At 41.6% G+C, this 12,207-nt stretch overlaps 1 protein-coding gene across 1 annotated transcript in view; it reads left to right on the top strand.

Annotated features, from left to right (window-relative positions):
- LAMC2 (laminin subunit gamma 2) overlaps nt 1-12,207 on the top strand; it is a 107,867-nt gene that overhangs the window by 40,389 nt on the left and 55,271 nt on the right. Inside the window, exons 3-5 of the mRNA XM_078643168.1 lie at nt 2,396-2,531; nt 5,588-5,692; nt 10,798-10,934. Coding sequence (XP_078499294.1) covers nt 2,396-2,531; nt 5,588-5,692; nt 10,798-10,934 — 378 coding nt within the window. The remainder of the gene's footprint in view (nt 1-2,395; nt 2,532-5,587; nt 5,693-10,797; nt 10,935-12,207) is intronic.

The raw sequence follows: 12,207 nt of genomic DNA, 5'->3' as shown, positions 1-12,207 counted from the left end.
AGCCCCACTTTGTTTAACTTATATGTGAAACCGCTGGCTGCAGTCGTTAGACAGAGTGGCTTAACCATGACATTGTATGCCGACGATACGCAGCTGGCGGTGACACTCAGTGGGGACCCTGAGGTGACTGCTCCCAGATTCCGTGCAGGACTTATAGCCGTGGCCAATTGGATGCGCATTAACTGTTTACAGTTAAATGCCAAGAAAACCGAGGTCCTGATTTTAGGGAAGCAGGCGGAACTCTGGGGAGATCAGTGGTGGCCTCCAGAACTGGGGGTGACTCCCATCCCAGCTGCTGAAGTTAAGAACTTGGGGGTTTGGCTGGAATCTACACTCTCCTTTACCAGCCACACAAAGAAGATTGCAGCTACCTGCTATGGTATTCTGCGAGGACTGAGACCAGTCCTCAAATTCTTCGATCCCCCTACTCGGCAACTGGTGGTCCAAGCCTCCATCCTCTCTCGGCTGGACTACGGGAGCGCTCTGCTGCTTGGAGTGAATCAGGCGGAGGCTACTCGGCTGCAAAGGGTGCAGAATGCCGCAGCGCGGGCCATTGTTGGCCTTCCGAGACGTTGTTCTGTCTCCGCAGTCTTGACCTCTCTTCATTGGCTGCCGGTTAGACAGAGAATTAAATTCAAGGCTCTCTGTTTAACATTTAAGATCTTGAAACTCTCCTCTCCTCCAGCCCTTGTAGGTCTTGTTTCCCCTTATGTTCCCACGCGGGCTCTCAGGTCGGAATCTTTATATCTGGCGACCAAGACCAGGTTTAAACTGAGTAGGATGGGCGGTCGCTCATTTCGAGTTCTGGCGGCAGGATTGTGGAATTCTCTTCCTGTCTATATTCGTGCCCTGAACAGCCTGACTCTCTTCAGACGTACCATTAAAACTCATCTGTTTGCTAATACTGACTAATCCCCTGTCTTTCCAGCTTCGATCTGTTGTGTTGTGGCACTTGATCAGGCGCCAGGACGCCCCTTCGCTGGGGCAGCTGTGCGCCTAATAAAAGTTATTAACATAACATAACATAACATAATTAAATTATTCAATGGCACACCCATCAAATGTAATTTCTTGATAGACTCTGCTAATACTGGTTATAAAGTGCTAATCAATACCCCCTCCAAAATACATTGCGCACACATAGACCATGGGTGAGTTATTCCTAAAAGGATTACCATTTTAGCCAATACTCATGAATTTAACACTTTACTCGATGCATAACTCAGGGTGTAGAGTGCTAAAAATGCTATGCCGTGTACAGCTTTGATGCACATTGGGCATACACAAACATTGGTCAGATAAAATCTTAGAAAACATAATGTGCTATACATAGCGCAGGTCGTAAAATGTTTATCGTGCTATTTAATAGATCTCACTGGCATAAAAAAAAAACCTTATAAAACAGGCAACAATTTGATAAACCAGGTCTCCAGATTTTAGGCTCTCAAAAAGAATAGGCAAAAAGACAAGTTCTTATGAGAAACCATGGTGGTCCCAATAGGTGAGATCATGAAACAATTCACTATGCTAACCCAGCATGAAAATGAAGTTTGAGTACGAAGCATCATGTTGCACATGAAAAAGTGAAATTGTGTTTCAAAACATTATTTACAAATAGTGTGTGCTGAGTGCATGGTGGGGAAAGGACAAGACGTTGACAGCTTGCAGAACAAGCATTTGCAATGCAATAGGTCTCGCATTTGCAAGAGTTTGAGCTATTGGCATTGTAAATGACAATGCCTTTAATTTATATGTTTTGATACTCAACACGTAAATAAAAGGCATTATCATGTACGATGCTAATAGCTCGAACTCTTATAAACGCGAAACCTATTCAAAGAAGCGGCTGCAATTGTCCCGGGCTGCTTAGAAAGTGAAGGCACGCATGGCGTGCAGAATGTTGCAGGAAAGCACGTGGTGCCTGGAGTAGGAGAAAGAATTTAAAGAAAATAGGGCTTACAGACTAAAAAGACTCAACGTTTAACAATCGAAGTAAAAGAGCTAGTCCTCATGGGAGGTTGCGAATGAAGACAAGGCGGTACTAAGGAGGGCCTAACAAGCCTATTAACGAATCAGAAGCCAGCATTTACGAAGGACAATGACACAAGAGTGGGCGGGGCTCCTATTCCGTACTCCAATACAGCATGGCTCGCTGCCCAGGCTCGACCTAAAAAGATGGCTGCAGACAGTAACCACCATTTTAAAATCGAGGACTACACTGTCCAGTTTTAAAATAAACACAACTTCTCAAACAGAAAATCTTAATTTTACTGTATGTCACATCATGTTAACACAATTACTTTTTCATTTAAAAAAAAAAAACCTTCATCAGCTGCCATATAGAATCTGCCATATTTACTTTTTTTTTTAACCAGTAGTGTTCTTTCTCTCCCAGGGTCTGTCAGCGCTCAGTGCGACACCTACGGACGCTGCCACTGTAAACCAGGTGTAATGGGTGAGAAATGTGACCGATGCCAACCCGGGTTCCACTCTTTAACCCAGGCCGGGTGTGTTCCAGAAAAGAAATCCTTGTAAGTTTTAAAATCCATTAAAGATTTACTTTTTTATGAGCTGATCTAAGCAGCAGACTGTTTTCCTATTCAGTACAAAAGGGTGAAGGGATGAGCTTCCTGCATGATGTATTGTTTTCTCTTGTTTACAATTTTTTTTAAAGTCATAGATGTATATACATTTCTTCACTGTTAGCTGCTACCACCTTTCCTGTGTCTATTTCTCTGTCTCTTGTTTCAGAGCCTTATCTGAGGGTCTGCCCTTACTACCGTGAATTGGGCATGAACATGTCAGCCCAGTTTGTCTCATTTTCAGTGCTTAATTAGTAGCAAAAAATACTTTTGAGACATGCATCATCAAAGTTTAGGGTACCGTATACCAAGGCTGTGCCATCTTGGCTTCAATTCATGCCTCTTTAATCCACTGTTGGAAACCTCCTGCCTCACTATCTCACTTTTTTCATCCCTACTTTCTGTCTTTGTAACTGTTTTTCCCTCTTTCTCTTCCTCTTTTGTGTTTTTCTCTCTCTTACTCTGTAACAAAGTCTGCTGTAGAAAATTAAGTGCCTGTCCCCAAAAAATAAGTGTCGGTGGACCACACCTGCAACCTGGTTCAAATTAAGCATTGCCCTATTTATAGGGTAATAGAGGGATAGCAGGCAGCGTACTGGCAGATCAGCACAGTGACCCAGGTCTGTTGTAGCAAAGGATGCTGCAGGTCAATTTAATAATGTTAAATTATTTATGGAAAATGTGTAATTATTGTTATGTGTGTGTTGTGGTGTTTGTTGGGGTAGAGGGTGGAAAATATTGAAAGTTTAAATAATTAAAAAATATTAGCTAATTATTAGTGATGAATTAATTTATACATTTTTATGGTAAATGTTTTCTTTTATTTTGTGTGTGGAATGTGAATTTATAGGAGTAATGTTTGGTGAGTAAAATAATTTTTCTGTTTTAATTTTATTTATAATTAATAATTATTGTTTATTTGATAATTAATTATATTAATTATTGAGGTACTTTTATACAAATTTATATGTGTGTAGTAAAATATGTGGTGTTATAGGGTAGGAAATAAAAAGTATTGTTTTTGTTTAATAATAAGGGTTTTAGATTATAATTAATTTATATTAAATATAATTATTTGTAAATTATTTTTTAATCTGTAAAAAAAGTATGTCTGTAGTTAAATGTTTAAATTTTTTAACATCATAATATAATTCAATCTTTTGTAGTTTTTAAAAAGTTTTATATATTTTTTATTTTTGTTATTGACAATTTTTGTACTGTACTTGATACATTTTTTTTAAAACTTAAAAAAATATATATTAATTTTAACCCTCTCCTATCCAACACTTTCTCTATTGTTTCACTCTCTGAAATGGGAATAGTAATTTTTAACCCTACACTATCTAACACTTTCCCTACTGTTGCACTCTCTGGAGCGAGAATAGTAATTTTTACTCCTCCGCTATCCAACACTTTCCCTAGGGATGCACTTTCTGGAGTGGGAATAGTAATTTGAACCTCTCCGCTATCCAACACTTGCCCTATTGTTGCACTCTCTGCAGTGGGAATAGTAATGTTTACCCTTCACTATCCAACACTTTCCCTACTGTTGCACTCTCTGGAGTGGGAATAGTAATGTTTACCCCTACGCTATCCAACACTTTCCCTACTGTTGCACTCTCTGGAGGGGGAATAGTAATTTTTACCCTTCACTATACAACACTTTCCCTACTGTTGCACTCTCTGGAGTGGGAATAGTAATTTTTACTCCTACACTATCCAACACTTTCCCTACTTTTGCACTCATTGGAGTGAGAATAGTTTTTTTTACTCCTCCGCTATCCAACACGTTTCCTATTGTTGCACTCTCTGGAGTGTGAATAATAATGTGAACCTCTCCGCTATCCAACACTTTCCCTACTGTTGCACTGTCTGGAGTGGGAATAGTAATTTTTACCCTTCGCTATCTAACACTTTCCCTACTGTTGCACCCTCTGGAGTGGGAATAGTAATTTTTACCTCTACGCTGTCCAACACTTTCCCTACTGTTCCAGGCATTGGAGTGGGAATACTAATTTTTACTCCTTCGCTATCCATCACTTTCCCTACTATTGCACACGCTGGAGTGGGAATAGTAATTTTTACTCCTCCGCTATCCAACACTTTTCCTACTGTTGCACTCTCTGGAGTGGGAATAGTAATTTTTACTCCTCTGCTATCCAACACTTTCCCTACTGTTCCACTCATTGGAGGGGGAATAGTAATTTTTACTCCTTCGCTATCCAACACTTTCCCTACTGTCTGTTGCACACACTGGAGTGGGAATAGTAATTTTTACTCCTCCGCTATCCAACACTTTCCCTACTGTTGCACTCTCTGGAGTGGGAATAGTAATTTTTACTCCTCCGCTATCCAACACTTTCCCTACTGTTGCACTTAATGTAGAACAAAATGTAGTTTTAAAAGATTAATATTTATTTTAATATTTTAATTTATTTTATTTTTAATTTCTATGTGACAGGTGTATGTATATATACATATGTATTTATAATTTTTAATTTATTTCTAACCTTTTATAATTTATTAAAATAAATATTTATTAATTATTAAGTAAAGATTTATATCAAATTTTATATATGTATGTTTAATTTATTTTTTATTATTTATAATCGTTAACATTTTCTAATAATTATTAAAAAAATTAAGTTATATCTATTATTTAATTTATTTTCATTATTTTTTATATTAAAAAAACGATATTTTGTACTTTGATATTTTCAACATCTATATGTATTTTCTCGATATTTTTGTACGTACCATGATGTCGATAGGATGCCGATATTCTTGACATCTATATTTATGTCCCGATATTTTGGTACCTCGATATTGTGATCATCGATATTTTGTCCTTGATTCAGTGGTGCCCTAGTGCATTGAGGCGCAACTGCACCGCGCACTGGTCAGACGCATGAAACATTCAATACACCACTTGTTGTACAGGATGTTTGGTCTTGGGTTATACTCCAGTGTATGACATCATACTTTCTGGTTTCCATCTTTCATAGGGACCGGAGGTGTGACTGTGACCCAGCAGGCAGTGTTGGAGATTGTGACGCTGCGACAGGAAGATGTGTGTGCAAGACCTCCGTTACAGGGGACCGCTGTGACAGGTACGTAGGGATTACCTTGAGTAATCCCAATTAGTCATATAGTAACACTGTACTCTAATCATTCAGCTAGCCCCTTTGCTGTGCCAGGCATATATGGTGGAACAGTGCCTCATACTGTGGTAAGGCTTTATGAAGCAACTTCTGGGGAGATCATAACTAGGTACATTTGATCCTGCAAAAATTGCAAAACTGATTATCTCTTAACTAAGTACATTTGATCTTGCAAAAATTGCAAAACTGGTAATCTCTTAACTAGGGACATTTGATCCTGCAAAAATTGCATAATTTATATTCTCTTAACTAGGTACATTTGATCCTGCAAATATTGCAAAACTGATCATCTCTTAACTAGGTACATTTGATCCTGCAAAAATTGCAAAACTGGTAATCTCTTAACTAGGACATTGATCCGGCAAAAATTTCATAATTTATAATCTCTTAATTAGATACATTTGATCCTGCAAAAATTGCACAACTGATAATCTCGTAACTAGGTCTTTCCGTCCGCCGCGGACCCCCCCAGCCATGATAATATGGCAGGGGGTCATTCCGGCACGGATGGCGGGCGGATCGCCCCCGCCAGGTCGGCGGTGGCTACCGCCGGCCTGGCGGGGGCGATCCACCCGCCATCCTAATGGGGCCCTATGTTCCAAACATTACACGGAGGAAGACTGATGGGAGAACCGTCCAACCGAGGGCTCCTAGTGGAGCAAAAGACATATATTAACCCATTCCGGATCTTCAATATAGCTCTTTATTCATTTTCCATGAAATGCAACAAAGCATCATGACTAATACATATGTCCTATAAGCAAAACTGTACAGGTGGTCACCTACATGACACATTTCTGCGCAAATGGCTGACCATAGTTTTAGTGTATCACATAGGCTTGCAAGATATGCAGTGAACATTATTATATCTACATTACAAACAAACGATTATAACATCCACCCCTCTGCCCCTGATCAACCCAATGCGTATGAACACATAGTATATCCTTCATTCAGCTGTGCAAAGTCCCACTGCATCATCCACCGTACTGAGGGGCATATTTACAAGCCCCTTTCACCACCGGAGTGGCACTTTTTTTGACTTTCCGATGGCGTAGCTCCATTTTCCATATTTACAAGGTGGGGTTAAGCCACTTAGCGTGGGTTAACGCCACCCTCTAAATATACCCCTTTCTGCAGTGGGCCTCTGCAGAAAAGGGGCGTCATGGGTGTTACTGTGGGAGTTCCACCGCAGCACCAGTTGCTTTTTGATGCTTCCCCAGATTTACAAGACTGAGGCAGCACCAAAAGTAATGCCATGGAATACCAGGCGTTAGAAGGGCGATACGAGGAGAAATTATTAATTTTTCTTCATTTTTTGCTCTTTCCATGTGTGCTGCATTTTGCATTCTGCAGCAGACATAGGAAGAGCAAACCACCATTATTGATTGTTTATGTGCAGGCAGACGCCCCTACCTGCACACAAACAATCGTCCCTGCAGCGCAGGCACCTTTGCAAAATGGCGGCAGGGTGCTGGCCGTAGTGCTAGGCAGCTTTTTTGCACTAAGGGAAACACAGGGGTGTGCCATATTTCTGTGTATACGGTGCGTCCCTGCGTTTTTAAAATGTCAGAGCGCAGCGCTGCCAAATTTGGCACAGCTCCGCGCTCTGACATTGTTTTGTAAATATGCCCCATAGAAAGAGCTAATCACCATTACTGATTGTTTATGTGTCGGAAGGTGTCCCTTCCTACACATAAACAATAGTTCCTGCTGCGCAGGCACCCTTGAAACATGGCAGCAGGGTTCCTGCGCTGTTGCTAGGCAGCTTTTTTTGCACCAGTGCTGGGGGAAACACAGGGGTGCGCTGCAGTCTTGTGAATACGGTGCATGCCTGCGTTTTCAAAATGTTGGAGCGTGGCGCTGCCAAATTTGGTGCAGCTCCGACCTCCGACTTTGTTTTGTAAAAATGCATCTAGGCTTCCTAAAGCCACCGGACGACCAGCCGAGATTAATCTATTCTAATGAAGCTTCAGTTTGAAAGGAGAAACTCAGACACTGGCTATGGACAACACCCACAGTCTGCAAATAAGTGGTGCCAGGAGATGTTAGACCACCAACGAGTCGCCAAGCCTTCATGGAGGCATCTCTTGTGCTGAAAATGGAGGATAGGTATAACGGACCATCTCAACTTTGCATTAAACATTATATTTTGGAATTCGCACTTCACCCTCGGCACGTGGTCCTGGGTAATATTACATCAGCCTTGTTGACGTGGGCTGTTACGAAGTGGCAGCTTTGGTGATGCACCGAAGCCGCGACACAACACCAATGTGTGAACGCCAACGCACTACTGCATTTGTAAGACACCTTGTGAATCTACTTCATGTATGACTTTCCTTTGCAGTTCCCATGATCCTTCCCTGACCTTCCATTTATTCATTACACTCCTCACTGAAGTTTGTTTGTGCTTCCTCTTTACCCACACCACACTCGGTTACCCTTCCCATGTCCGTTCCTTCACCCTGCTCTGTGCCATATCACAGGTTTGTCATCTTTCTTCCTCTCCAATCCCTCTACCAACATCACTAATCATTTTTCCTTTCTTTTACATGCTTTGTAGCTATGATCCATGTCCCAGCGTCTCCCCAAGCCCCTCACCAAGACCATTTCTGCCCAGTTTCCATTGTATGCCCATATCAAACCATTCCTGTTCATGGTAATCCCATGTCCACACCTTACATTACTGTCCATACATGCCCCTTTTCCCATCCTGCACCCAGTCAAGTTTCTGCGATTTCACGCTATGCACCCATGTTCTCCCACTGTGTCCCACACTCCACCCCACAGGGGAGCTCCCCTTGAGCCACCCTCATAACTTCTGCAGGCTCCTCATCTTACATTTTGCTGCCAGCCTTCTATTTGTTGAGGTCCGTTTCATGTCTAGGGCAGTGGACGTAGTGTGGGGAGTGAGGCGCAGTTGAAATATACCACCACACACAAAGTCATCATAGGATAACCAACGCAAGGAGTCCATTATTTCCTAACAGGTGTACACCAGTCAGTGACACTCTACACGACATGTTGGAAGCCCCAGATCGGTTTTAGCCAAATGTAGGCAGTACACTTTGTACTGTACCACCATCACTTGCCAGAAGCCATGACCAGAATACCATTTGGAAAGCTTCCTGCTTGGGGTGTGCTCTTCTGTAAGAGAGCTCTTAAAATATCAGCCAGCTCTTCTGATGTTCAAGACCATCTCCTCCATACCCCATGATTTTGATCTGATTCCGGCTGTTGTCAGTATCCCTGGAAATAACTCATAGGGTGTTTCCCAACTCACGAGGAGCCAAGTTGGGCTTAGTTCCAATGAGGAGGACTTCGACCCTGACACCATTGATTCATCATCGACAGCAAGACAGCACCACGTGTGGTGGTCTCCTCACTGATGGCTCTGAGGTACTCCCGGGGATCATCTACAGAGAGGGTCCTTCAATAGACCAAACTAGAGCAGGCGTCAGAGACGGGTCGCATATGAAGAGCATTCTGTCCTTTACACCTTGACATTTATGCGTTCTTTATTCATTCTTTTTGCTTCTCACTGACACCTTCAGAACTTGCCTAAGACAAAGGAGGGCAGATTGTAAGTGCTCCTCCATTAGTGTTTGACACACATCAAAGCAGGTTGTGTGAGGTCTGGTTACAGACGAGTTTTAAGACCGGGTTCTCCATCTGACAAAAGTATGTGATTCTAGGTAAATCACTATACCTCCGTGTGAATCAGATGTTATTACTTTTCCATTGTTTTCCGTTAATTTGCATTTTTCGTGCCCCAAATTCTGGGTCGTTCAAGCTTTTGTGCCTTTTATGGTTGCTTTCATCAAAACCAATGAAGACTGCGATCCCTTGTTCTAATAACTAAGAAAGGAGCCCCCTGAAAAAGCGGATGGAAGGCAGACAAGCAGGGGAAATAACAGCTAAATTAAAGAAACAAATATGGTCTGCCCCATATGATTTATAGTAGGGCTCAAAAAGAGTCCTCAAATCAGGTATAGGCTCACAGTAACCAGAAACAACAACAACTGATGTCAGGACAAGAGCTTATATGAGGATAGTCATATTTTATTTTCCTTTTTCATTATAAAAATATCTTTTTTTTGCAAACAAAAAGACCAGGTTAGCACAACATCAAAATCACTGGTAAATCACAACATATTTCAAAAAACATCCCACACACCCCAAACATTTTTTTTCAATCCTACTCCTCAACAAACATACACATCCTTTAGGCATACTTCAACTCAACAAATTCTAACATACTCATTCATTCATAAATCATCCCATAAACATTATACTTCAGTAGCCATATGTTATACATATGTAATGTCCTGAATAGTTTCCAAGCTCAAAACCGGAGACCAGTTGACAAGATTACAGGACAGAACAAACAACGCCAACGCGCGTTTCGGTGCAAGGCCAGGTCTGATGACTGGGAGCATCGCAACTAAATAAATCACTTTTGCACCTACTTTGGGTCCGTGTCCGTATTTGCAGCCTGGAGAAAGCCTGCGCCTTGCCAGATTTTCCTTGGAATATATATATATATGTGTGTGTATGTATGTATAGAATTGTATATATATATATGTGTGTGTGTGTGTGTGTGTATATGTATATATATACATATACACACACACACATATATATATATATACAATTATATACATACATACACACACACATATATATATATTCCAAGGAAAATCTGGCAAGGCGCAGGCATGTGTATATGTATATATATACATATACACACACACACACATATATATATATATACAATTATATACATACATACACACACATATATATATATATTCCAAGGAAAATCTGGCAAGGCGCAGGCTTTCTCCAGGCTGCAAATACGGACACGGACCCAAAGTAGGTGCAAAAGTGATTTATTTTGTTGCGGTTATATATATATATATGTATGTATCGGCGAGGAGGTGCATCCTATAGTCCACCTCCCACTGAGGTTAGGATTAGGTTAAGATAGTCCATGCTTACTGGGTGAACTCATGCAATGTGAGGGTATCATAAGTGTTAACCTTCTCCTGCAGGTGCAAGCCCGGATACTACAACCTGAATGCCCAGAACCCTGAGGGTTGCAGCCAGTGCTTCTGTTATGGGCATTCGTCCAGTTGCCGCAGCGCCCAGGACTACAGCATCTACGAGATCTCCTCTTACTTCCAGCAAGGTATGGCAAAAGAGAGTGTACCGGGTCCCACAGTCAGCCATAGCCTCCACCAGAGGCGGTGGCCAACAGCAGAAGGTGGAAGCGAAGGAACAACAGTGACTACCTCTCAGCAGCAATCAAGGCTGAGAAGGCTTTTCCAGTGTGTGTTAGTGTGAGTGCTTGAGTAACTGGATCGATGGACGGACGGATGGACGGATGTTGATGGATGGTTTGGGTGAGTGGGTTGGAAGGATGGATGAGTAGTTCTGTCCTATACATTCTGTCTTATACTAATGTTTTGATCTTCTCTGTTTGCTTCATATGCTTCTATACATTCAGATAAAACAAAAGTTGACAATTCCAGCAAGGGCTGTTTGGCCCGTCTTCCTTCTTCTATAACTCTCATCGCTAGCTATCCTTTCCCCTCCTCTCTCCACTTTTCCTGGTCTATTAACTTGAGTCTTAGTCTCCTGTCGACAACAGTTGCTAATACAAGGGTAAAGTCAAATTTGGCTAAAAGTTGAAAATTGGTGGAATTTGTTTTAACACCTCAGTATTACTCACAGGACATGGACAGAGCTTCTGGAAATTGGGCTACTGTGCAAGCTATTTCCATATTGTTTGAGCTGTGTACCTCTAGCGCGCTCTGGGCCGACGTCCCTAGTAGTGAGAGAGATCAGTTGGAAGTCAGTGGCAATGGCCGGCCAATATTTGGCCTCTCTTTGCAGAGGAACGAAGATAGTCTATGGGCTTGTTTTTCCTATGGTTCCTTTTGAACAGGGGTATCCAGTGTACGCCCAGGAGGGCGGGATCGATGCCATATTTTCACAGTCTCCCAAGAGGATAAATTAGCATGCAATTAATGGAAATGAAAATGGTTTACATAGCAAATGATTATTTTAAAATTTTGTGTGGATCCGTCCCTCCAGGAACAACGTTGTGAACAAAATTGCTTTCACGAATGGTTAAAGCGCCTTTAAGTCTTCTTGCTAGTTTATTCTGATAAACCTACTATTAAAAATGCATTTTAATTGGTGTTTGTGGAAGTAGACACCTGACCTCTGGGCATTCAATGGATATCAAATATAGAACTGGTGTGGCATGGCCAGAAAGTTGCAATACCTTTTGGTCATCATCATTGGTCGCTGCAAGATCTAAACTTTTATTGAGAGGGGAAAGAGAGCCCAATCCTGTACCAAACCAATCCAGTGATCTATGTGTTTTTGCAATACCAAGATGGGAACTGGTGAAGCTTGGAAAGTAGCAGCAACATTGCCTTTCATTGGCCGAGGTG

The sequence above is a fragment of the Lissotriton helveticus genome, chromosome 1_1, assembly GCF_964261635.1.
Source record: "Lissotriton helveticus chromosome 1_1, aLisHel1.1, whole genome shotgun sequence".
NCBI classification, from domain to species: Eukaryota; Metazoa; Chordata; class Amphibia; order Caudata; family Salamandridae; genus Lissotriton; species Lissotriton helveticus.
Note: the sequence above shows the minus strand (reverse complement) of the source record. Positions and strands in the feature narration are given on the sequence as shown.